General features: G+C 44.8%; 1 protein-coding gene across 1 annotated transcript in view; it reads right to left on the minus strand.

The window, feature by feature from the left end:
- Positions 1 to 1,623: 1,623 nt before the first annotated feature.
- IL22RA1 (interleukin 22 receptor subunit alpha 1) overlaps positions 1,624 to 24,450 on the minus strand; it is a 159,776-nt gene continuing 136,949 nt past the window's right edge. Inside the window, exons 4-7 of the mRNA XM_078681254.1 lie at positions 21,841 to 22,022; positions 21,031 to 21,163; positions 12,985 to 13,103; positions 1,624 to 2,691 (exon numbers count right to left, since the gene is read on the minus strand). Coding sequence (XP_078537380.1) covers positions 1,828 to 2,691; positions 12,985 to 13,103; positions 21,031 to 21,163; positions 21,841 to 22,022 — 1,298 coding nt within the window. The 3' untranslated portion in view covers positions 1,624 to 1,827. The remainder of the gene's footprint in view (positions 2,692 to 12,984; positions 13,104 to 21,030; positions 21,164 to 21,840; positions 22,023 to 24,450) is intronic.

Below are 24,450 nucleotides of genomic sequence, written 5' to 3' on the forward strand. Positions count from 1 at the left end.
TTCCTGGCAATGAAGTGCAGATGCAGGCTCTGCTGCCGCTGCTCCATTCAGCCAAAGGTTGGGAGTTAGTCCTAAATGGGCTTTTTGAGTGTCTCAGGTACAGGCCCAACTGGTCTAGTACAGTCACCAATCCGAAGTAGCCCTGATCAGGTTGGCACAGTCACCACAGCAGTTGTAACCTTGACTGGGTAAGCACAGCCACCACAGCAATTGTAGCCCTGATTTGGCTGGCACAACCATCATTGCAGTTATAGCCCTAATCAGGACGGTGTAGCCACCAATAACTCGTAGTCCTGATCAGGATGATGAAGGCAATTGCAGCTCCAATCATGAACTCATGGAGGCCTGAAGTGGTTTTTGTCTTTGTCTTTGAGATTAGGGGAACTATCTGCAGCACAGGTCGCTTCTGGGTTTGCTGTTAGGTAGTCCACTTCCTCTAAGTGTCCCTTCATCACTGGGACCCACCGGGATTCTCCTCCTAAGCAGTCTCTCCTTCTGCAGGGCCTTGCAAAATTCTTGCCTTTTTCTGCTCAGCAGATCCTCAACTCCACCAGCAGACAGTGACAGAGAGATTTCAGGTGATCTCACCTCTAGGACAATAACTGTTAGGTAGACATCAGCACTAGCCTCACAGTAGTCCTTCAAGTATTCGGCAAACCATTCCCTATCTTTGATCACTGAAGATATGAAAGTGAGGTGGCTTGGGTCCCACTTTTACAAACATTTTCTAGACACTCAGTTCACATGTCTCAAGGTTCTTACCCCTAGTGTTTAGGTGGGTAATGAGTTTAGTCTCTGATGCTCCTCCCAAGTGGATCCAGCAGCCTCATCTTTTCCCCACAGGAGGGTGGCTGAGGTGAGCAGTCTCAGGGGGTGCCGAGGAAACCAGCTGAAGCCTATGTTTTAATGCAAATGATCACCCGGCTCAGTACAGCAGTGAGTAGCGGCCCTGGCACTGACAGGGTGTGTGGATTCAGACCTGGTTTGGGCGGATTCTCTTTAAGTAATCCTCGGACTGTTTCTCAGTCACTTCTTTTGTGCAAGGTGATGGCACTCACAGCGGCTAGCAATGGCACAAGTGTGAGATGTCTGCACCTGGTTGTTATCAGGCTTCCTGCAACAGTAAACAAGGACAGAAAAAAGCCAGACCTTTTCTATAAAGTGCCTCACCTTAACCCACAGAAGCTGCGGTCCTACCTTTCACCCCTGCCATTTACAAGAAGAAATAATGAGCACCCCTTTGCCAGCAAGGACCTCGCTGAATTTCTTTTGAGCTGATGGAGCCCAGCAGATTTTCTAAGTGTTGAAAGTGAGCTGCAGCCATTCCACATTCCTACTTGAGACATATAATTAAAAAATCATTTGCTAACTTGACAGAGGGAACATAACTGAATTATTAAGTTTAGGTGAGGAAAGGAATGATGTGTAAAACTGATCCCACAAACCACACTCAAAATACAGAAACCAGCAATAGCATTAAGAGGCAGTTGGGGAGAGAAAAAATACATTTAAAAAAACTTGCTAATGGTCACACATATTCAGCGAAGTGCTCCAAGAATGGGGCACATTGTCATTTAGCTCTGATTCCATATTGTTTCAGGAAATGTGATTGCCGCAATGTCATCCTCTGCCATCAAGATTTTATTATATTACCAAAACATTGAGGATATTAATAATGCATAATCTTCCAAAATATGCCCTTACCATTAAGGACACAGCCCAAAAAAATCAATTGGCCTCATTGTACCTCCTACATTAAGTATCTGAAAGAAAATTCACTGCGTTATGAAAATGTGTGTTTTTATTCTTCATAAGTCTGCTTACATTTCAGTTCATCTGGCCACCTATACCATTTGCTTTGTACTGACGCTGTGTAGGCTGTTCCAGTGACAGTGTGTCTAGTAAGGCATGTGCCGTAGTGTGATCACCACCAAGAAAGTCAGTTTGAGAACTGTGATGGAAAACTTGTTCTTCACATAATTCATTGTCTGAATATAAGCTGTTAACTCTTACAGATGACAACAATGATAAGGATATTGTGGCCTGTGGTCTGTAGCTTCCCATGCCCACCCCAGAGTGCACAGAGTTTTCTTCCATTGACAAAGGGAATAGTGAAGATCCCAGTTGAAATTGCTGGTCATTTCCACATGGGAGATCTACATCACAGTTTCCTTTTTGTAAACCACATGTGTTTTCCTGGAGCCTAATGCATAAACCAGACATGCTTGGAGAAGAACAATTCAGTGGACTTTCTGTTTTGGGCTTGAGTTGGAGGATATCGTCCCAAGATATATTGCTTTGCGGTAGAGGGGTTGTTTGTTGGTTATTTTTCCAGACTGGGCTCACTTCCTCTGCACATAGTCCATATGTCATGGAGGAGTTCTTGCTGTTGCTTTCTGACAAGCTTGATTGGGTTTCCTGAGAAAGATAGGAGACAGGAGACATGCTTGTCTGATCGGAAGACTGGCTATTAGTGTGCATTGTTGAATTTGTTCTTTGTGATTTATATTGATGATCTTGGGGGACTTCTATAGGGAACTGGTGTGAGTGTTTGGTTTGGCACAACTTGATATCTGAGGTTAACAAAGGCGGGAATACTTTTTCAGCTCTAGAAAATCCATGAATGTAGGAGGTGATGTTGAGGTCTGTTTTGGTATTTATTTCCTTGAAGACTGAAACATGTCTTAAATCCTGGTTTAAGGAATGAAACAATAATTTATTAGAATTTAGATGATTTGCTTAAAAAGTAACATAATTCATATACATCACATTCATTGCACAAACCACAGATGTTTACTATTTATTCCGAACTGTGAAAAGCAGTCATTTTATTTTGTGGTCATCATTGCTGCACTTGATTTTGTTTTGTTTGGACATTTGCTGACACAAACATATCAATCTAGCATGGATCCAAATGTAGAACACTGTACTTTCTGTTTTACCCTCTGAGAGATGTCAACCTTGTGAATTAATTATTTTTCTCACCAGTTCTCAGATTAGCCTTACATAAAAAAGCAGCTACTCCTAATTGTGCTGCTTGTACCGATGGACAATTACATAATACCACATTTAAAGGATAAACTCAAGGAGTAGTAAAAAGGGGCATTGTACTACAGCAATAAATGTTCTTTCACCTGCAGAATCATTTACAGCTAGCGCTAACTGCTTAAATGATCTGGAGAAACCATATGAACCTGGGTAAACTGTGTTTGCAGAGCCATTGTTCTATGCCTCATCAATCTCTTTTGTCTTTCTCTGTAATGAGGTACATCTATTTCATTCATTCATATAGATCTAATGATAATCTGAAGCAAATGGAAGTATTTATCAAAGTTTGGAATGCCCTTGCGCTATGCAACATCAAGACCCAGTGACCCCCAGAACCTGGGTGTCGAGAATATGTGCTAACGTTGGTTCTGTCGGGTACAGGAATTACTTTAAAGTTTCATCAATAATTGTACATAAAGAAAGGAGAACACACCTTGAGTTGGATCAATCAAAGGCGATATATTAACACCTTAATCACTTTTTTCTTTTTTCAGTTTTATAGTTCTGACATAGTATGGCTGTCACAAGCAAACAAAGATTATTGAAAAACGACACAAGGATAACTCATAGGTGATTAGGTGATCTAGACAAGGTGCTGTAAGTGAATTAAATATATACACAGTGCTCTACAAAAGGTATCTAAAATGTTCAGTTCAGTGGACATACGTCCCTAAGCACATGAATCTATATTTCGTCTAATGCTCAGTCTGCCTTTCACGTGGAGTGGAGTGGGTAGGGTATGGATTGTACAGGAACGTCGACGTTTCGACCCAGAGGAGAGCGTGATTAAAAATGGAGTTAAGGCGGGTCTTCTTTAGGACAATGGGGACAGCCAGTAATGTTGGAATTGGTTACCAGTAGGAGCCTTCAAGGTATAATCCACCAAAGGTTGAATTCTTGACGGTGATGGAAATGAATCATATCAGGGGACAGTTATTTTCTGAGTCAAGAGCTCAGTCGGGCAGCTCTGTGAACGAAAAGCCCATGCAAAGCAACACAAGTGCAAGACAAAACATAGATGAGATTTACCAAGCCACGCAAGGCCTTCCTGCGGTGCTTGGTAATTCTGGAGTAATGCAAGGCAGCACAAGTCGTTGTCTTACACTACTCTGCCCCATGGAGGCATTCCATGGGTTGGATGAGGGTGTTCCAACGCATCCATCCGTGGATGTTGGCTCATTCCCAAATATACCATGAATGGTAGACCTGGTAGACCTGGAAATTAGTCAAAATGCTACTCCTTCCCAGGGGAGGCGTAACAAAGAGAAAAACCTTTATTTTTTCTTGGTTTTTTTCCTCTTTCTATTGGTTCTGCATTCTGCAGCACTCATAGAAAGAGTAAGCAACCTCAAAGGGTTGTTTTTATGCAGAAAGGTGTCCCTTCCTACTCCATAAATAAGTCCGGCCTGTAAGGCTGGCACCCATATATCATGGTGCTAGGGTACCTGCTGTGTTCTTTGGTGCAAGGGTCCCTGCATTTGAGCTAAGCAGCCAAAAATGCACCAGCGCCAGAAGAGAGCAGAAATGCGCTTGAAAGACATGGCATTTTCCTGCCCTTTCACGCAGCGTAGTGCAGCAAGGTATCTTGCTGCATTGCGTTGCGTGTAAAAATTATAAAAATGGACCAAAATGTCCACATTTTTATTGAGTTCTTGACTCACCGTGCAGGGTTTGTGATAAAACTCAACTCTGTTTCTTAAAGCTAGAGCAGTGAGAAAATATCCTCTTAAGTTACTTGCTTTTGTCTTTAAAACAGAGTTTGAGGAAGAGAATACGTACGATTAGTGAAGAGTTTAAAAAGAAATTACTTGGAAGACTTACAGAAACAATAATATAATATGGTTAAAAGTAAGATCTATTTTTTTAACCCATCTGTTAAGCGATTTTAGTTTATATATTTGGGTAGGTATACAAATCAGGAGTACATTTGAAAATGAAAGCTGCCAATTCAGAGTTTATGCATCAGACAGCTCAAAAGCAGGGCTTAATTTGTGCCGGTGCTTAATTATGAGGGCCGGGTCTACACACGTTTAGTGCAGGTAATTAATTTTATGGTAATTATGTGCAACAAAGTGAGTGCTGCAGTGCTTCTCTACCGTAAGTTGCTGTTACTGTTAGCATTAGGTTTGTTAAGTACTGCTTCATGACTCAGTCACACCACTCGAGTCACAAGTATTTCTTCTCACTTACTTCGTATTTCTAGTATGATCTCATTGATCTGATTCTCTTTTTTTTTTTTTAAACCTTTATTGGCATCAAAAGGATATACAAGTCTAGGCCTACAACCAAACCGGCCGGCCGCAATGTGTAAAGCAATCAGAGGTTCCAAGGCAAACATTACAGAATCAATCAGCACGAAGCAGAGGCAATACAATCGTTAAAAGGGGAGAAGAGACTTAGGAACCAGAGGGCCAAAACACAGGAGCAAAAAAAGGTTAATTTTATAATATGGGGATAAGGCGTATGACAGGCTCACTTTCAATATAGAGACGTCCGATGTCCCAGAACCAGCCTCAGCGTCAATAAGGGGGTAAGGGGCCGCAGTACAGGAGAGACAACACAATGCACACAAGAAGATCAGGATAATTGAGACATAGTCGACACCTGAGCATTATCATCGTCACATGCCCACCACCCAAACCACAGCTAAGCCAGAACAGAGGGATCGGAGAAACAGCACATCAAAACCAGCCCGTCATAGTGACCTCTAGGAAAAAGAAGGGAGGGGGGCGGGGACGAGGAAAAGAGGGGGAAGAGGGGGGGAAGGAGGGGGAGGGGAGGAGGACAAGGTGGAACAATGAAAAAAGGAAAAAAGAAATGAAATATAAAAACGAAAGAAAAAAGACACGTCGACACAGGCGTCCCGTGGCGGGAATACAGGAGACAACAGGAGTATCAGCACCAGTGGGGGTACAGCGATCGAGAAGAAAAGCAACCGAATCATAAAATGAGGGTTAACGACGCCACACACCCCACCCCGAACACACCACGGGAGGCCGGGACAGACGCGGCTTTACGAAAAAGAGACACAAAAGGGCCATAGAACCAGAAAACAAACAACAAATAGAACCCAACCCACCCATCCCACCCTGCACCCCTGTAGAAGGCTATGGCCTACCCTTCAAACAGCGTGCCTGTCGCCCTAAACCAGATCCCGAAATATAGCGAGAAGGAAAGAGAGAAGAACGAGACAAAAAAGAAACAGAAACGGAAAGAAGAAAACAGGAGGGAGGAGCAGAAGAACAGCAATCAATATGGCCGACCGCCGCCCTCCGCCCAATCAAACAATCACAGCAAAAACAGACCAGGACGACACCCCATCAAGCGCCATAAAACGTACAGAGAAGGGGACCTCCCACCTCTCCACGGGTAGAAACAATTGCGCCACTAAGTCGTATACCAAGAATCAACCAAGAGTCGTGCATATCACCCCCATCCCTTCCGAACCACAAATCCCACCCACCACATGACAGTGTAAAATGAGATACTAAATACAAGACCAGCATACAATCGAGAAAAATGGCGACTACCATAACAACATGGGGGGTAAATCGGTCCGCAAGGGAGCAGAAGTCCAAACAGAGAGTTTAGATGTATCAGCAATCGCAGCACGGATGATGAAAAACAGGAGTTCAGTTTCGCCGCTGGGGAGGGCGAGGGGGTCTCCATGATAGACAAAGGCAAAGCCATCGGAGCAAGTGCAGGCGGCAGTCCACCAATAGTTCCAGGCATCCATGTCGGACAGGGCAGCGGCACAATGTCCAAGTCCCCGGGGTCAGAACCTCGAAAAAAAGGGAGCTCCAAAGTCACCGGCACACAAAACGATCTTTGATCAGCGGCAGCAACACTTGCAGCAATCGAGGGGGGCGAGGCAATGGAGTCACTGAAACAAGAGGGCGGCAAGAAGAAACGGCTGCCCAAAATGGCGGCAGATCGTGGCAGACCCACAGGGACATCGGGGTCCAGGGATGCGCGCAGGGATCTCAGAGCTTCCAGGATATCTCTGACCGTAAGCTCACGCTCACCAGACCAGATCCCCGCGCAATTAGGCAATCCAAGCCCGCCGCCACAGGGTGATTCTTGTTCCAGAGGGTCGGCCGCCATTTCGTGAAGTCAGCCCAGTCGCCGCCCTCCACGACCCCCGGAAAAACAGTTCAAAAATGTAGGACTTTACAGAGCTCCGGGGGTCCCAGCAATGGCAGCCTTGGTGCCGAAAGGATGTCCGCCCAATACGGGTCCCCGCCTACACCAGCACCGGCGCCCCCAACAAGCAGAGTCCGGGCGCAGAGGACCAGGGCCGCCGGACAAAGCAGCGGCGGGGGGAGGACCCCTTCACAGAGTCAGTCCCCGGTGCATCTCACCCACCTCAGCCGCGCGGTCACCAGGGCAGGCCCGGATCAGGATCGCCGGGATTTTCGCACAACGGCTCTCGTCATTGGTTCACGCTCTCGGCCGGGGCCGAGAGCCGTCGGATCCCACAGGCTAGGTCCCGGTCTAGGTTCCACGGAGGCCCCGATCCTGCGGAGGGCACAACTTTGGAGCCGCTGCACATTGAGATCTCCGGGCCAAATGGTAAGTACAAACAAGGTGTTCTGTTTCCAATTCCCCGATAATGTGTCGTCTCCGGACAGGAATCGAAGACAGGATAGGCAATCAGGCCGGAGGGCTGCGGGAGCCGAGCTAAAAGGCGACCATCACGCTCGCGAGCTTGGCTCCTCCCCTGATCTGATTCTGTTGACGTGTTGAATGCAGCCTGTGGCTCAGTGTTTCCGGCCCAGTGGGCGGGACACTGAGCTGGGCAGGGCTTTGGTGACGGTCTTCTGCAGGGGTTGAGGCTGTGCGCGGCAGCAGGCAGCGCGCGCAGATATTTTTTGTAATGCGCGCGCATTTGCTGCTTTTTGCCGCCACCACGCCCCAGCATACCCACACGGCCGCAACTCACTGAGCCATCGTGGACTGGGTCCTTCAACCGGCCGCTCTGTCTAGTGAGAGGCGAGCGTGAGCTGGACGACGTTGGTTACCACTAGCTAGTTACTTACAACAGGCAACAGCAGAGCACCAGGTGAGGCACAGCATGGTGATAGGCCTAACCATCAGTTAAAGTAAATAAAGGTGCACAGCTCAGCCTAAGCAGCACGCACCAGTGTGAGGGCGAGGGCGACGCAGGCCAAGGCCTGATCATTTAATGAAGCTGCGCAGCAGCCTGCCTAACGTAACAGAGTCGAGTGAATATTATCTGCATGCTCAGAGAAAATTATTTTATCAATGCTGTCTGATTGACCAATGACAGAGATTTTTCAATCAATGTGTCTCATAATTTAGTTAATGTTTCGCTTATTGCTGCAAGAACTGGGTAAATTGGAGGCACGTCAATATGTACATTATTTGGTGTAGATGCATCGTGTTAGTAAAAGTACAGAGGCTGTGTCAAGCTAGAATCTTATGCCTGCGTTTGAAACTGAGTCTAACTCTTCATCTGGACTGGGTCAGTAATCGAATCCAAGTCACAACCATAGCCTTTAATTCATTGATTACATCGAGATTACATAATAGTTGCCCGTGTCTATGTGGGTGCTTGTGGTGGTAGTGGAGGTTAAGCTGTCTTCCAAAATGTCTTCCCTACCGGAAACTGGTTCATTAACTGAAACTGAACTGAACTCAACTTATTTGAGTTGTTATTAACATGGAATTCTTCAGCTGTGGTGTCACTTTTATATTAAGCACTAGCAGACGAAATACGGGTAGGTGTAGGCAAACTTATCTGCTGGTGCAGAGCAAAGCAGGATATTATTTTTTGTTGCTTCGTCTTTCTTCTGGAGCTGGTTGGCGTATGTGAACAGCCTTCCCATGCCTTCCTTTACTTAAGTTGGTATCCATTAAGTCCTGCATCAGGGCCATTTTCTGTGCTCTAGTCTTCCGGCTTTATTATGTGGAGTGCAAGCATTAAAGTCCCGTGTAAAGTGCTTACTTCGAAAATAAAGATGTAGTTATTTGAACTTGAAGACCTTGAAAAAGAGACCATTGTCGGCGCTGGATTCTTGCTGCTTATTTTTGTGCGTGTGCTTGCGATAGACGTGGGTGAGATGCTGAAAGTCTGAGGAGCTTGCAAGTGAGGCGAAGGCAAAGGAGAGACATACGGAAGCAGGTTCGAATCCATGGGCTCAGCTTTGAATTCTGGCAAATCTAGATGTGCCTGGAAAAAAAAGTGTAATGCGAACTGCGTCTGCCTGTTGTGAAGTGCTCCTTTGTCTGTCCATGTCAGGGTACGCACCATGTGAACATGCAAAAAATAAAATGTGTTTCGGCTTGTCCCCTCTGTGCTAATTTTATGTCCCCATAGATTAAGGACAAAGTGTTAACCTTTGATGTCAATGTCAAATACACTTGTTATAATTGGTGAATTGCAGCGCTTGAAAGTGGAGAATCTGGCTTTCATGCTTGACCAAAGGTTGTAATCCTAGGCAAATACTTTACTTCATGGAGCGAAACACCTTTTTGTTCAGTTTCACTTTGAGCGCTCCTTCGAAAACTTGAGTGCAGGATGTGCGCTGCACAAACATTTCTCTTGCCTTTGACTTAGCCTTATTAGCCTATGTTGCTCCATCAGTCAATATCTAGGCCACATTATGGGGTACATATCACTGGAGCCAATGGTGGAAGTGGGTGGAGCCAATGGTGGATATGGGTGGAGCCAGAAAAGTGGGTGTTGGCCTCCTACGAAAACATTTGAGCACCTGCACTTCTTATTTTACAAATTAAGCACTGCTCAAAAGACACCAGTGATGGCTCAAATGTAGCTTCAAACCTCTTCTATTTTGTATGAAATATAGTTAATGGCAAAATTATCCCACGTCATGGGCAAAAACAGACCAATGGCCAGATTTATTAATATTTGATGCTACCACCTAAAAAGAGGAAATATTTCTCCTCGTTGCGTCTCTTTCGGGAGTAAAAGTTTCCCACATTCCCAGGATTAGTACATTGATAAATCTGGGAATGCGCTAAAAAGCATGGGTGGATGCGTGCGAACAACCACTCAACACATGGAACACCTTCTCAGCGCAGAGTAATGCATTGCAGCGACATGTGCTGCCTTGTGTAACTCCATGTTCACAAAGCCATGCAGGGCCATTCAAGGCGGTTTTGCATGGCTTGATAAATCTGAATTAAGCTTTGCATTGATGCACGGGGAATGCAATCCTTTGATAAATCTGCCCCACGTTTCAGTAAACTCTGTGGAATAATGAGATTGGCAAATCAGAAGGTAAAGACTGTTTGTATTGCCTCCTTTTATTGTTGGCTTTCTAAGGGCCTATTTAGAGTTTGATTAATGTGGGACATCATCCAAAAGTGGTAGATGCCGCACCTGTCCTATTTCGCGGAGCTCTAGTCACTCTAAATAGGACTGTTGGGAAATCCACCACTTTTTGGAGGTGGTTCCACATCTGCTAGCTCTAACTAAGGCTCAATGTCTTCCTAAATTGTGTGAAAGTGCAGAGCAAAGACACAAGTCAAACAAAGACAAAGGATTTGTGTATACTCCTGTAATGGTAAGATTGGGGAGATAGCTGACCATAGCTTTATTGCCTTCTGTCAAAGGTGTTAATGGCTAATAATTTCCCCCTCACCATCATGCATTTTCACCTTCTCTCAGTCCAATAATTTCCCAACTTAACAATAGTTATTTCCCGTAGTAGAGGGCAGTAATGCATAACTATTGACTTTGAACATGAAGTCAAAAGACAACTATATCTACTAGAGTTAATATCAATATGTTAGGCAAAACTTCCACCTAGGGGTGAGGGAATGTGCAGTATTAATACTCCCTTCCCAAAGTGGTTCAATTGGTGTAAATAGAGTTATCCCACACAGTTAACAAAAAGCTGGTAGACGCTGGATTACTCCATAGCTCAAACAACCAAGAAACATACATGCAGATGTAATGGGTGTTTTTTTGAGGCTATGATGCCAAACGCTTCAAAGCCTTTTGAAAATACCTAAAGAGGTTAGATTGTTTAAGTAAATTAAGTAAGTAAAGAAAGCCTCAGAATGTGAAAGTATGAACTCATCACATTTATTAGCCATTAATTACGGAAGGAAGGAAGACATGTTGACATAAGTTAGGCCAACCAATGGAAATTTTTTTGCGGGGTAGAATGGTTCATTATGTTTTGGAAATTGTTGCCCCTAAAGTCAACTGTTTTAATCCACTTCCCATGTATTCACCTGTGTGCATGCCAGAAAATGCACTTTATTGAAAGGAAAATGGAATATAATCAGGATCGGCTCCTCCATGTGGGGGAGGAGCATCGCCCCACTGCTTTCTCGAAGTGCAAGGAGCAGTAACATGAAATGGTACAAATACCATTTTATGTTACTGCTTTTCGCACTGCGAGAAAGCCGAGGAAGGGTTTGGTTGGTCTGGTCGGTCCTACAACATGGTAGGGGAGGAGTGCCAAGCCCAATGTTGTGGGCCCGACTGTTTGGACGGCTTTCTGGGGCCTACCAAGCCAGTCATACGCACTCTGCAATTTTCTCCATATAGGCTGCATGCAGCCCACATGGAGAAGATGGCCTCCCCATAGGCGCCTGGCTGGTCGGCGCTGTCCCCACCAATCACAACGCTGCCATTGCAGCATTGTGATTGGCTATGGGGAGGGGAACGAGGGGTGCCTGAAGGGAAAACAGAAGGAGAGACGATGCGGGACCGGTTCGGGCCATCTGAGGTAAGTTTTTTCTATTATAATTAAAATTAAACCTCTCCCCTCACGTGACCCCCTCCCTGCGCAACCCTCCACCCGTGAGTAAGGTCAGCCTCAACTAAATTTGATAGGGTTAGTTTAACTAGCAGTTACAGTCCTATGTGTGAAGTAGTCACACACTGCTTGATGGGTTACCTGCATTGGGGTGGAATTTCCTTGGAGTCTAGCAGTCAGGTAATCAGTTATCACAATTCATAGAATGCTATAAAGCTGGTTTCCTTGAACCCAGCCTTCAAACTTCTACAATTAAAAAAAACATAGGAATCTATTGCATTGTTATCCCTGCTGTTGATGAATGGACGGCATGTTAGTACACAGTTGTTGAGGGACACCTTTTCTCATAGCAGGATGTTCACACTTTTTTAACAAACGGATTTGAGAGTAAGTAACGGATATTTTTTTTAAATCTATTTATTTTACTATTTTGCATTTAAGCACTGATGACTAATTCTATGTTCATACTGTAATTGAAGTTGATGACTATGTATGCAAACTACTTGCAAGATACAAAAAAACATTTTTATGTTACAAAGAAGAAGAGGAATACCATACTTAGGCTTTGTCCTTTGTCAATTCTCTCTTGATTTACTTTACCATGGAACAATCATACAAACTACACTGATAAGGAAATGTCTTTTCCTTTCCCCTTTTTTATAGCCTGTATACCATTTCGGGTTATAAACTGCGCTTTACAAGTACGACTTGATTGATTGATTGAAAATGGTGATTTTGAAATTCATGCACTATCTCGTTTCTGAAAATGGCGATGTGTTTAACCCCTTCGATGCTGATGACGGAACTGTTCCGTCATGAGCGTCGGTTGAGCTGTGCTGATGACGGAACCGTTCCGTCATGACTCCGCCCGCGCAAGGCGGAGTCAGCATGGGCGGGGAATTCTCGCCGCACGCATGCGGTTAATAGAATGAGAAACACACCTACTGCAAATGGCAGCAGCATAGATATAATCCCTAAAGCATTATTTGTACCACACTGTTCGTTCGCCCGTCTATCGAGGGATTTATCAGAACATCAACTACTTTGGTTCAGAGATTACCCGCAAAATCAAGAAATAGTGTCCTCACATAATGTCAGTGTCACTTTAAACGTAATGTTATCAGCTCGAAGATTTTCAACAAAATATATCATTCAATGTGATAATGGAAAGCATGCTTACCAGAGACATAGGCGTTTTTCTTGGCAAATTCACATATTTATAGCTGAGCCAGACTACTGCGATAGCAAACAGCACTATCAATGCTAGAATACCTCCGAGAATAAAAACCCAAGAGTTACCTATTCAAGAAACAGAAATAACAACAGGGATAAATAAAGTCAACACTTACTGCATCATAACTGCCCTTCATTATAAATTTAACAAAGAAGTGTGTGGATGCTCCTCCTTTTATCATTCTGGAGAACTCTTTTGAACAAGTTGGTAAGACAGCCATATACAAAAGGATTATTAACACTTCCCCAGCAATCACCCAGAACATGGCGGAAGGCTAGGTTGGCTCAATCAGCTCATCACCAGCCACTGAGCTCCATATTAAGATGGCCCAGCCAGAGTGGAATTCTAGTCAGGGCAAGAATCTAATTTAGTTGGGGGCTTTAGTGCTATTGATGTCTGAGAAGACCTAATTTTATAACAAAGATGTGTCAGCAAATAGGGAAAGGAGGCATTAGCATTAATTAAGTTAAGACATATATCTATATGTCATCATCAGGAGGAGAGAAGAATGTTCCCTGAGGAGCATAACATCTCTTCTATTTCTGCTGCAATAAGAGCAGGATTGGAGATGGGGAGAGGAAGAGGGACATAGTATTCTGGAAAAAAAGTCCAGAAGTGGGTAAAAGGAGAGGTGGGCAATGTACAAAGAGTTTGTGGTGTAGTTGAGGAGACAAGAACGGTGAAAAAGGCAGCATAGGAAAGGCACAGAAGAATTGAGCTAAAGATTACAGCAAAGGAAGACATAGGTAGGAAGCAGACCCACTGAAAGATGGGTGAGAGGCCAAAACGATGAACTGAGAAGACTGGAGATGGAGAAATGGGATACGGGGAATTAAAGTCAACACCTTTTCAAACGTGAGGAATGGATGGGGACACAAACGTGGCCAAGAGAGAGAGTCAAGGAGTGGAAGGAAGAGGAATACGTTGGACAAGAATAAGAGCATGGGGTTGAAGGCTGGAGGTCCATCTGAAGTAATTAGGATGTTTACTCTGAAAACAAAAAAAGAGAACCAGAATCGAAAGAAAAACACCAAAGTGAAAGAGAGTTACCAAGCATGCAATTTGCCTGGTTAATTTTGTCATTCTTAACAATGCCACCTGTACTAAATGTTCTCAAGACATTTTGGTCATGATGGGATTTGTATTTGTGTTTATGTGTGTGCACATGAATGCACACGAGTTTACGTTTTAAGTTACATAATACAATTATAGACAATATTATTAAACCGTGTATGTTTCCTTACACTACTTTAGTTTGACACCTCCGTTTCAAAATATCTTTACAATTAGCTAACCTAAATTTTATTGTTTTACTGTGCTAACATTGGCATTTTGATGGCTACCACCACAAGTCCACCCTTCTTCCACAGTTTGACATTCCTTTTAATCAACGCCCAAAAACCACTGGGGCATATGACAGAGTGGTGATGAGGTGGTAGCAGTACTAAGATCTGGCCTGGACCCTTGACCTTGCCAGCCATGTCGCTTCCCCACCACACAGCTCCGCCTGTGTTGTACTGCCCGCTGCTGCTGCTGGTAAGTTCACCCCTCTGCTTGTTGTCCCTGTGCCCTTACTGGCTGGCCCACCCGCTGCCCCGGTTTCCTGTGCTCATTTTCCTCTGCTTGTTGCCGACGATTCTGCACCCGTTTGCCTTCTGTGCCCCTGATTCTGTGCCCGGTTTGCCCCCGGTTACCTTGCCGCTCCCGGGTCCTGCCTCTGTGTCCCCTGCGGCCCAGCCCCTCTCACTGACCATTCGCTGCCCTAGCCTCCCGCCACCAAGCTGCTCCTCCCTCCTACCTCCCCATATATGGCGACCGCTGCGCTGCCGCGCAGCAGACACACACAGCAGACGCACGCAGCAGACGCGCCATTGGCACGCCGAAGGTGCGCCTAAGGCAAGCCCGAATGCGCCCGTCCGTGCCTGGACTGGGCCCAGCACCAGAACCCCTGGTCTTCGCGCCCTGCGCCCACCCCCACGACTACCGCCGCTATGATGCCAGCACACTCTACGCTCTCAACCCCGGGCGGACCCACACCTGCTTCAAAGCTGCCCCGAAATGCACTCATGGTCCATTCACCTGCCGGAACTGCAGCTACACCAGACTCAGAGCAGCTGAAGCGCCCACCAAGAAGGACCTCAACCACCTCCGATGCATCCTACTGAACACCCGCTCTCCGCACGCCAACATGCCGTCGAGCTCTGGGACCTGCCCAACACTTCATCACCGGACGTCGCCTTCCTGACAGAGACTTGGATGAACGACTCCTCTGCACCCGACATCGCCATAGCCATCCCAGACAGCTATAAGATCACCCGCAGAGACTGCACCAACGGAGTCGGAGGAGGAATCGCCATCGTCCACAAGAACAGCTCAGGGTCTCGACCAGCACCAATGACACCCTCTGCACCGCCAAACACATGCACTTCCAGATCCAAACGGACCCCAACACCACCCTTAGAGGCTCCCTCGTCTACAGACCCCAGTTCAGCGACTCCATCGCCGACTTCATCAGCACGCACGCCCTGACTTCCACCGACTACATCCTCCTCAGAGACCTGAACTTTCACCTGGAGAACAACAACGACAGCAACTCCATCACCCTGATCGACAACCTCGCCAACCTCGGACTGAGACAGCTCATCACAACGCAGACCCGTTCCACCGGCCACATGCTAGACCGCGTCTTCTCCTCAAGCTCCCACGTCTCCTTCAGCCACACCACCGAACTCCTCTGGACCGACCACTGCGCATCCACTTCACCTTCCAGAAACCCACCACACACCACCGCCCCCAACAGATCTCACGGCTCTGCTGGAATAAAGTCACTGAAGACCACCTACAGGCAAACCTCGCTCTCAGCCCACCCACCGACCCCTCCAACACTGACAGCGCTGTCCACAACCTCAGACGATGTATAGACAAGTGCGCCAACACCCTCGCCCTGCTGAAAAAACCGACCTACAGAGACACCAGCAAGAGAGCCAGCTTTTTCATCCCGGAACTCATAGCATCCAAGCGTACCTGCCGGAAACTAGAGAATAAATGGCACAGTGAAATGATACCAGACAGCCACGCAGCCCACAAAGACGCCATCCGCAACCACCATCACCTCATCAGAACCACCTTAACAAAAACGCACACAACAGCAAGGAGCTCTTCAACATCGTGAGGGAACTCTCCAACCCCAGCTCCAACACCAACGACATCCCACCGTCGCAAGCCCTGTGCGATTCCCTCGCCACCTTCTTCCACCGCAAGATCGCCGACATCCATGGCAGTTTCAACACCCAGACAGCTCCAACAGACACCAACACACCTGACTCGCTGCACACAATCGACCACGACCCCTTGCCAGCCTGGGCCAACGTGAACATCGATGACACCATCAAGACCATGAGCACAATGCACTCCGGCTCCCCGTCAGACCCTTTCTCGCACCACATCTTCAACAAAGCCAGCAGCTCCAACGCACCCCACCTGCGCAACATCATCAATCTCTCCTTTGAGTCCACGACCTTCCCAGAGAGCTGGAAACACGCCGAGATCAACACCCTACTCAAAACACCCACGGTGGATCCAAGAGACCTCAAGAACTACCGTCCCATCTCCCTGCTTCCGTTCCCAGCCAAGGTCATCGAGAAGATCATCAACAGACAGCTAACCCGATACCTCGAAGAAAACAGCATCCTGGACCCATCCCAGTCAGGGTTCCGCAGCAACCACAGCACAGAGACTGCCCTCATTGCCACCACCGACGAAATCAGGACCCTGCTGGACAACGGTGAGACCGCAGCCCTCATCCTGCTGGACCTAACCGCTGCCTTCGACACTGTCTGCCACCGCATTCTATGCGCACACCTCCATGACGCAAGGATCCGAGACAAGGCCCTGGAATGGACCACATCCTTCCCCTCCAGCAGAACCCAGAGAGTCTGACTCCCCCCATTCCGATCCGAAGCCTCCGAGATCATCTGCGGCGTACCCCAGGGATCATCCCTCAGCCCAACACTGTTCAATATCTACATGTCCCCGCTCGCACGCATCGCCCGACAGCACAACCTCAACATAATCTCCTACGCTGAAGACACTCAAGTGATCCTCTCCCACACCAAGGACCCCCTCACTGCCAAACCCAACCTCCACGAAGGAATGAAGGCCTTCGCCGACTGGTTGAAGAGCATCCAACTAAAGCTGAACACGGACAAGACGGAGGTCCTCATCCTCGGCTCCAACCCTTCTGCCTGGGATGACTCCTGGTGGCCAACGGCACTGTGGGCAGCCCTGACAGCCACCGACCACGCATGCAACCTGGGAGTCATCCTCGACTCAACGCTCTCCGTGGCCAAGCAAGTCAATGCAGTCTCCACCTCCTGCTTCAACACCCTTCGCATGCTCCGCAAGGTCTACAGGTGGATCCCGACAGATACAAGAAGAACAGTCACCCAGGCCCTCGTCAGCAGCAGACTCTACTATGGAAAAGCCCTCTACGCGGGAGCCCCGTCCAAGCTCATCAAACGACTGCAATGCATTCAAAATGCCTCTGCACGCCTGATCCTCGACGTACCACGCCACATCACTCCCCACCTAAGAAACCTGCACTGGCTCCCCATCGCCAGAAGAATCTCCTTCAAACTCCTCATCCATGCACACAAGGCACTTAACAGACCGGCCTAGCCTACCTCAACAGATGACCTTCTTCTACATCTCTAACCGCCAGCTCTGCTCCGACGACCTCACCCTCGCCACCGTCACGCACATCTGAAGAACAACCACCGGCGGCAGATCCTTCTCCCATCTCGCCGCCAAGTCCTGGAACACCCTTCCACTCAGCCTATGACAGACCCAAGACCTGCTGGCCTTCAGGAGGCTACTCAAGACGTGGCTTTTTGACCAGTGGTGTCATCCCCCCCTTTTTTTCCCCAGCACTTTGAGACCTCTTGGGTAAGTAGTGCGCTCTACAAGTTCTGTGATTGATTGATTGATTGAGGCTGTGATTTGGCCCATGTCTAAACATGGACCATCTTTACTTCAGTGGTTACTTAACTTAAGTAACTTTCCTGGAAGTCTGACATGGATTTGGACCTTCAGCACACATGCACAACTTCCTCAATATTTTTCAAAGGGTTGTATTTGGAATATTGAGTAAGGAATATCATTGAACCTTAAGATCATAGCCAAAATATCAAGAACAACAATATAGTAAATTAAGTGCATATGAGGAAGCTACATTTACTATTCTTAACACCACATCTAAGTAACTTGAAGCTATATATACAGTCATGTTTCTTATTCAGGTTCAATTAGGTATAATTAGATGTAGAAAATCTATACATACTTACCTGTCAATATTTTTGTCCTAAATCTTTTGGTTACCATTTTAAGGTATAAGGATATTCTCTACTCGATATTCCAGACTACACCATTCAAACAATTAAGAGATCAGGGTTATGCAAGAGATTCTTCGATAACATGGGATGAGCAGACAAATCTTTCAGAAGTATCAGAGGGATGTAGGATAAGTGGTGTGTGAGACAAGTAAAGAGTTGGGATTTTATTATGTTTATTTCATTTCATTCTCTCTTCAAATTACTAAAGGCAACAATTGGCGCTACCTGGTGTCTAGATTCTCAAAAATACAGATAAGGAGGTACAGAAGAGGTGTTGTGTTATCAATGGAAATCAATTGTAAAGGTGCGATTTAGAGTGGTGTGTTTGCTGTTATATTTACAGCCATAGTTGTGGTGTGCGACTGATTTTTTAGATTCGGTGTAACAAAATATTGCAACATACTTTCTTTTTTATTATTGTAAGAGAACAATTCATAATATATATCATGATTCCACTGTTCATTTCAGATCAAGAGAGGATTGTATCAGCAGAATGTTTCCAAACTTTAGCTTTAACCTTTAAATAAAACAAGATAGTGGCACAATGACTTTCCTAGAGACCTGCAATTTACATCTGGGAGTACAAGGAAAGTATGGCTGCCATTTCTATAAAAGAAACTTTGTTTTCAATTGAAAGGTACAGGTGAGAAAAGATGGATATCTTAAAAAACAGAATAGTGTAGTCAGGCTCTACAAAATTAATTTGCAATATATTAAAGAAAACTTCTAGGTTCTTACTGTGTTTAGGGGTCATCAAGAGTTGACATGAAATGAATGACTATATACTGCGCATTACCACCCAAAGGTGTCTAGTTCTGTTTTTCCACTCCTGCATCTCTAACAATCATCCACAATAGGCATTCTAGGAAGTTTTTTTATGACATCAGTTCGGATTCTGAGAACTATTATTGTGACATCACCCACAAGATAGCTGTTTTGAGGGTGGTAGTTCACCATCCGACAAACTAGTGGCCATGTAGACATGGAAAATGTCATCCACTGGTGGTGTTTGTCCAACAGAGATTCCACCTCTGGCAGAGCAAGGAAATGTACCTACATACAAATGATATATGCTGCTTCCTGGGATCCTAAGTAGTGTGGGCTTCCTGCAAACCTCCTTCACTTTAAAGCCCACTACCTTACTTCTCTGGCATGGCTATCAATCACCACAGTGTCAAATGTAATATGATAGATAATACATGGGATTCTGCAATCCGTGTATAAACTCCCATCTCTAATTTATTTCTTATCAGCAACTTGTGATGCCCCACAGTCGCCGATTATAAAGAAAAGACATCAGAAATCAACTGTAATAAGTTATTACAGTCGAGTTCTGAGATCACAATGCCTGCTACCAGAGCCTGCAGGCAATTTGAAAGGCAGGTCAGGTCTCGGAGCAGCTGTTTAAAGCAACCAAAATTAAACTATGCTTTTCTTTCTTCTGCTCTATTTGTCTAGCATACAGTGACAAGCAGAAAGACATGTTTATATTTTGCACTCCTTAGATAATTTAAGAAAAGCTGGAATCTTTCTGCATGCTTCTACACATTCTGAGCTATTGCAGTATTTTTTATTTTTAAACTGACTTGTATTGAACTATTTCTAATATCTTTTTTGCAGAAAAATATAGCAAATATCTAACAGGATATAGATGTAGTTAATTTTGCACTAGAGGTTCTATTTTTATACTCCATGTGTGCAAACATGCTCTCTCTTTCATATGAAAGAGCAACATGCCAAAGAATTAAGCGATTTGTGGGAAAGGCAATGGTGTGACTATGTATCATATGGGATAAAAGTACCCTCTATAATAAATGATAAGGATACAGCAAGCCACCTCAGAGTTGCATAACCTTATAAAGGAATCGGTCTTCAGGCTTGCTCTTCTATATTGTTTTGAAACTACTCAGTGACATGCAATATCCTTATATTGTACAGCAGGGGGTAATGTATCTCTTATATACTAACTTCCTTTTACTCATCTTCTTCAAGTTGTTTTTGTGGGCGATGCAGGCAGACCTCTGTTACTCCACTAACATCTTGTGGATTGAAAGGTTTTGGTGGACTGACGTAACCCAGTTTAACACATGATTTGTTCTTTAATTCCACTATGCATTCCATTACTACCTAGCCAGGAAAAAAATACCACAAATGTAAATGTAGTTGAGCTTATATAGCGCACAGCTACCCGCAGTGGGTTTCCCGGCGCTTGCTTAGGGAACCCTTCCTGGTATTCCCCTGTGAGATAGCAGGGTATCCACAAGGTGAAAGTCAGGCATCCCGCCGCGAGGGGCCGTTGTGGAGATTAAGCAAGCTATTGCCCAGAGTCGCAGAGTGTGAACCCGTGAGTCGAGGAGGCACCGGGGCGAGAATTATCGAGTCCGTGGAATTTTTAGCCCAAGATCTGCCGAGGCGGAGAATTGAACCCTGGTCCAGGACCGATCTCAGCTTCCGGGTCTGCTGCCTCTAACCCCTGAGCCACACTTCTCCACAAGCCTGCCTGACCAGTAATTTATATGAACTGGGAGCGAGTTCCAAAGTCAAATACTTTCTATTGCTCTACACTCATTACAGCCACTATCTGCAGCATTGGCATTCTTACCTGGCAAAGTTCTCACCAAAAATGTCCCGCTTTCGCTGTTTTGTCTTGACTCAAAAATCATATAAACTGTTGCAATATAATCAGTAGCAGGTTCCAGATTATAAACATTAAATTCCTTCTGTGCAATGGTAAGCTGTTTCTCAAAAAATGAAATAGTATATAGATTAGAGTTGAAAAAAACATCAGAGGACAGATACATAGTTCTCTGAGCAATATTAGTGATGCCTTAGATAAGTCACGTTGATGGCAGGTTCCAACACAAATATTTTGTTTTTGCAAAATGTGCTAATAGTATTAAGAAGAGTAATGACAATAATAATATTAATAGTAATAATAATAATAATATGCAAACGTATAGTGTATTTTGCATAGCAGATCTGTCTTTGGATACTGCTGCAAATGACACGTGATACCAAGCCCAAAATTAATAATACTCAATGTATCCTTCACAAAGGATGAAGGCAGGACTGTAGCTGCCATTGGTGCAGCAGGTGCAGCGGCACCGGGATCCAGACCCCTAAGAGGGCCCATTGAATCCCAATATTTGCTATATTTACCTCCTCAACAGCAGTCAAAGAGCCCATTTTTCGTGTCTGCACCAGGGCCCATGGCATTCTTGCTTAGCTACTGGATTAAGGACGAAATTAGCTACTATCACCCCGTTCACTAAACATACATTCAAACTGGATACAAGTTCTAGGACCTTGCGTAGTTGGTTATCCCAAATTTTCATTTAATGTAATATTTGTATGGCACAACGAATCATCCCCTGGGGGATCTCTTGGCAAATAAAGAGCAACTGTCATTTACCGTTTGATTTTTCTTCTGGCTGGATAAAGTCAGGTGATATTTTACCGGGTGTTCTTTGAATATATCATCTATTGTTTGCGGGTGGCCATCGGCGCTTTGAATGAAAATATGTGGAGACCTTAACATAAACTGTATTGAGTTAATCTCAGACACGTAGGTCAGCAATGGCGGTCCAATGGTCGCTGTAAGAAAGGAAATACAATATTAATATAAATGTATGCTTTGGAGGAATTTGTAATCGAATGCTAAACTATAACCATTAGACACTAACAACACAGGACTATATATGTTATCGGAGATCTAAAGTAAAGCTCGGATAGCTGAAATGTGAAATTTTGCAAAACGAAATTACTACATTTAATGCAGTGGCTGCAATAGTCAAAACTCATTTCTTCACAAAAAAAATACTTATTTTAACCACACAAGAAAAAAGCTACCATAACTGGAGCATTTGTTTTTTCTTTAAACTTAACATTCCATGTTTTGGGCTGGGTGTGGAACCAGAAGTACATGTCGGAGCATAAACGGAGCTTGAAATCCTTGCATTGCTGTGGGTCTGGTATATCGAGTGGTTAAAAGTGCTCAAGTCCTAAAAAAAGAAGTGGGGAACTCACCAAGTTAGTCAGAATGGGTGTGACATCACAGCGTGTGACATCACATGAAGTGACATCACATTAAATTACATCAAATGCGGTATCACAGGAAGTGGTATCACAACCCATGACCTCACAGGAAGTGACATCAGAACTTAAGACCTCACATATGTTTAGCAGGTCTAACATGAGTGCATCTGAGCGCATTACAATATTTAACAAATTAGATTTTGCACTGGAATAGTGCTAAAATATTGATGCAACCACTACGCAAAATCATGGCCTCAACTTCCTCAACTTATGCATTTATGTTTTGTTAACCCTGCCATAAAGAAATTGCCAACAAGGAGAAACATGGCAGTAAATGTGTTCTCCTTAATTGGTTGCAATGTCTGTATTTTAACATTTCTTATGGGGTTAAAGCACCTACTGCAGAGATCTTTGTGCGCTAGCTAAATCTAACTCGGGAGGATAAATTATTTGCTGGAGAGATCGGTGTTTTGCCTACTCCTAGTTTCGAATCAAAGTAGCATAGAGGGTTAATGTGTCTCCTGCAAAGCGCATCATGTAACATGCGGATGACAGATGTATATTTTAGGTAAATGGGTAAGTGGTTTACTGCTTTAAAGACAGAGATCCTTTTGTTACTTGCAGATCATACATTATAAACCTTCTAAGGACATGTGGCTACTACACCTTGTAACAGTCACTGTCTTAGCTAAAACATCATTTATGTTGATGTGCACACATTTGACTTATTGTCAGTGTATATTCAGTGCGTTTGATGTAAAGCGCTCTGACACCCTGCATTGGGATTAGTAGTGGCAGGGTGTCAGAGCACTTTACATCACAGATACACAAATAACAATTGAAATACCAGTATTTTTTATATCACTTTAGCACTACTGTAGTGCTTAAGCCCTATAACAGAAATAAAACAAAATAGTGGTATTTAAATTGTTATTTGTGTAAATACTGGGACAGCCAGCACATCTGAATTCTTACAGTTTATGCATATCTCTTTTATACAAAGACTGAACAAAGTCAAAAGCATTTCTATGTTAAGTACCTTTGAAGTGATTAAATGTGAGCCTTTGTTTCCCCTCCTTTGCATCTAGGTGTCAGGCTCCCAATAGCTCCCAGCCAGGATGCTCCACCTAAAAGAGGCCAAATGGCCCCTTAACTTAAGCTTTTGTTGTGGTCGAAGCTGAAATCTGATAAGCCCCTCTCCCGCCTGCACACTGCTGCTCAGAAGAAAAGCAGACAGCTTGCAGGTGCTGCTGAAAGTACCCAGGTGTCAGAAAATTACACTGGGACGAGTTCAGCATATTTTTGTGGCGGGAAAAGAAGGAAAGGAACGTGGCACTCTGCTGAAAGCAGCCCACTTTACAGCAGGGTATACAGTGTCTACCCTCGGGAAAAAATGGGTGGATGACGTCTACCTGCATCTCCCCCAGACTCGAGCCTGGTGGTAAACATATTTTTACCACAACATCGACGCTTAAGTATTAAAAAATATATATTGTTAGTGTTATATCCTGATTTAGGTGTAATGCATTATTTCTCTAGTTTCCCTGTTACCTGCTGCTCGGTCAGTGTGTGTCATGTAATGGAATGTTGACGAGTGCATGGGCTGGGAGAGTGTCAGTTGGAGAGAGTGGGCAGAGCAGTAGGATTCTGCTCCTGGTGGAGCATACACATTCACCTTATAACCTGTAACTAAGATGTATCTTCTGCAATAGAGCTACATCACATAACCTACATGGCATGCCTACCAAGGATTTATCTTTATTTGCAATACTGGTGACAAGAATGGGCTTATCCCAAATTTCAACAGATAGATAAGTATATAGGTAAGTATAGGTTTACTAAACCTTAACTCCACATATACGCATCTTTACAATATATATCATCAGGGTATGTAGATGTGGATTTGAGAATAGTAAATCTATACCTATCTATATGCACTTACCTATGATATTCATGTATTTGATAGTTAGGCCCCGATATTATGGCA

Source organism: Lissotriton helveticus, chromosome 3_1 (assembly GCF_964261635.1).
Source record: "Lissotriton helveticus chromosome 3_1, aLisHel1.1, whole genome shotgun sequence".
Lineage (NCBI taxonomy): Eukaryota > Metazoa > Chordata > Amphibia > Caudata > Salamandridae > Lissotriton > Lissotriton helveticus.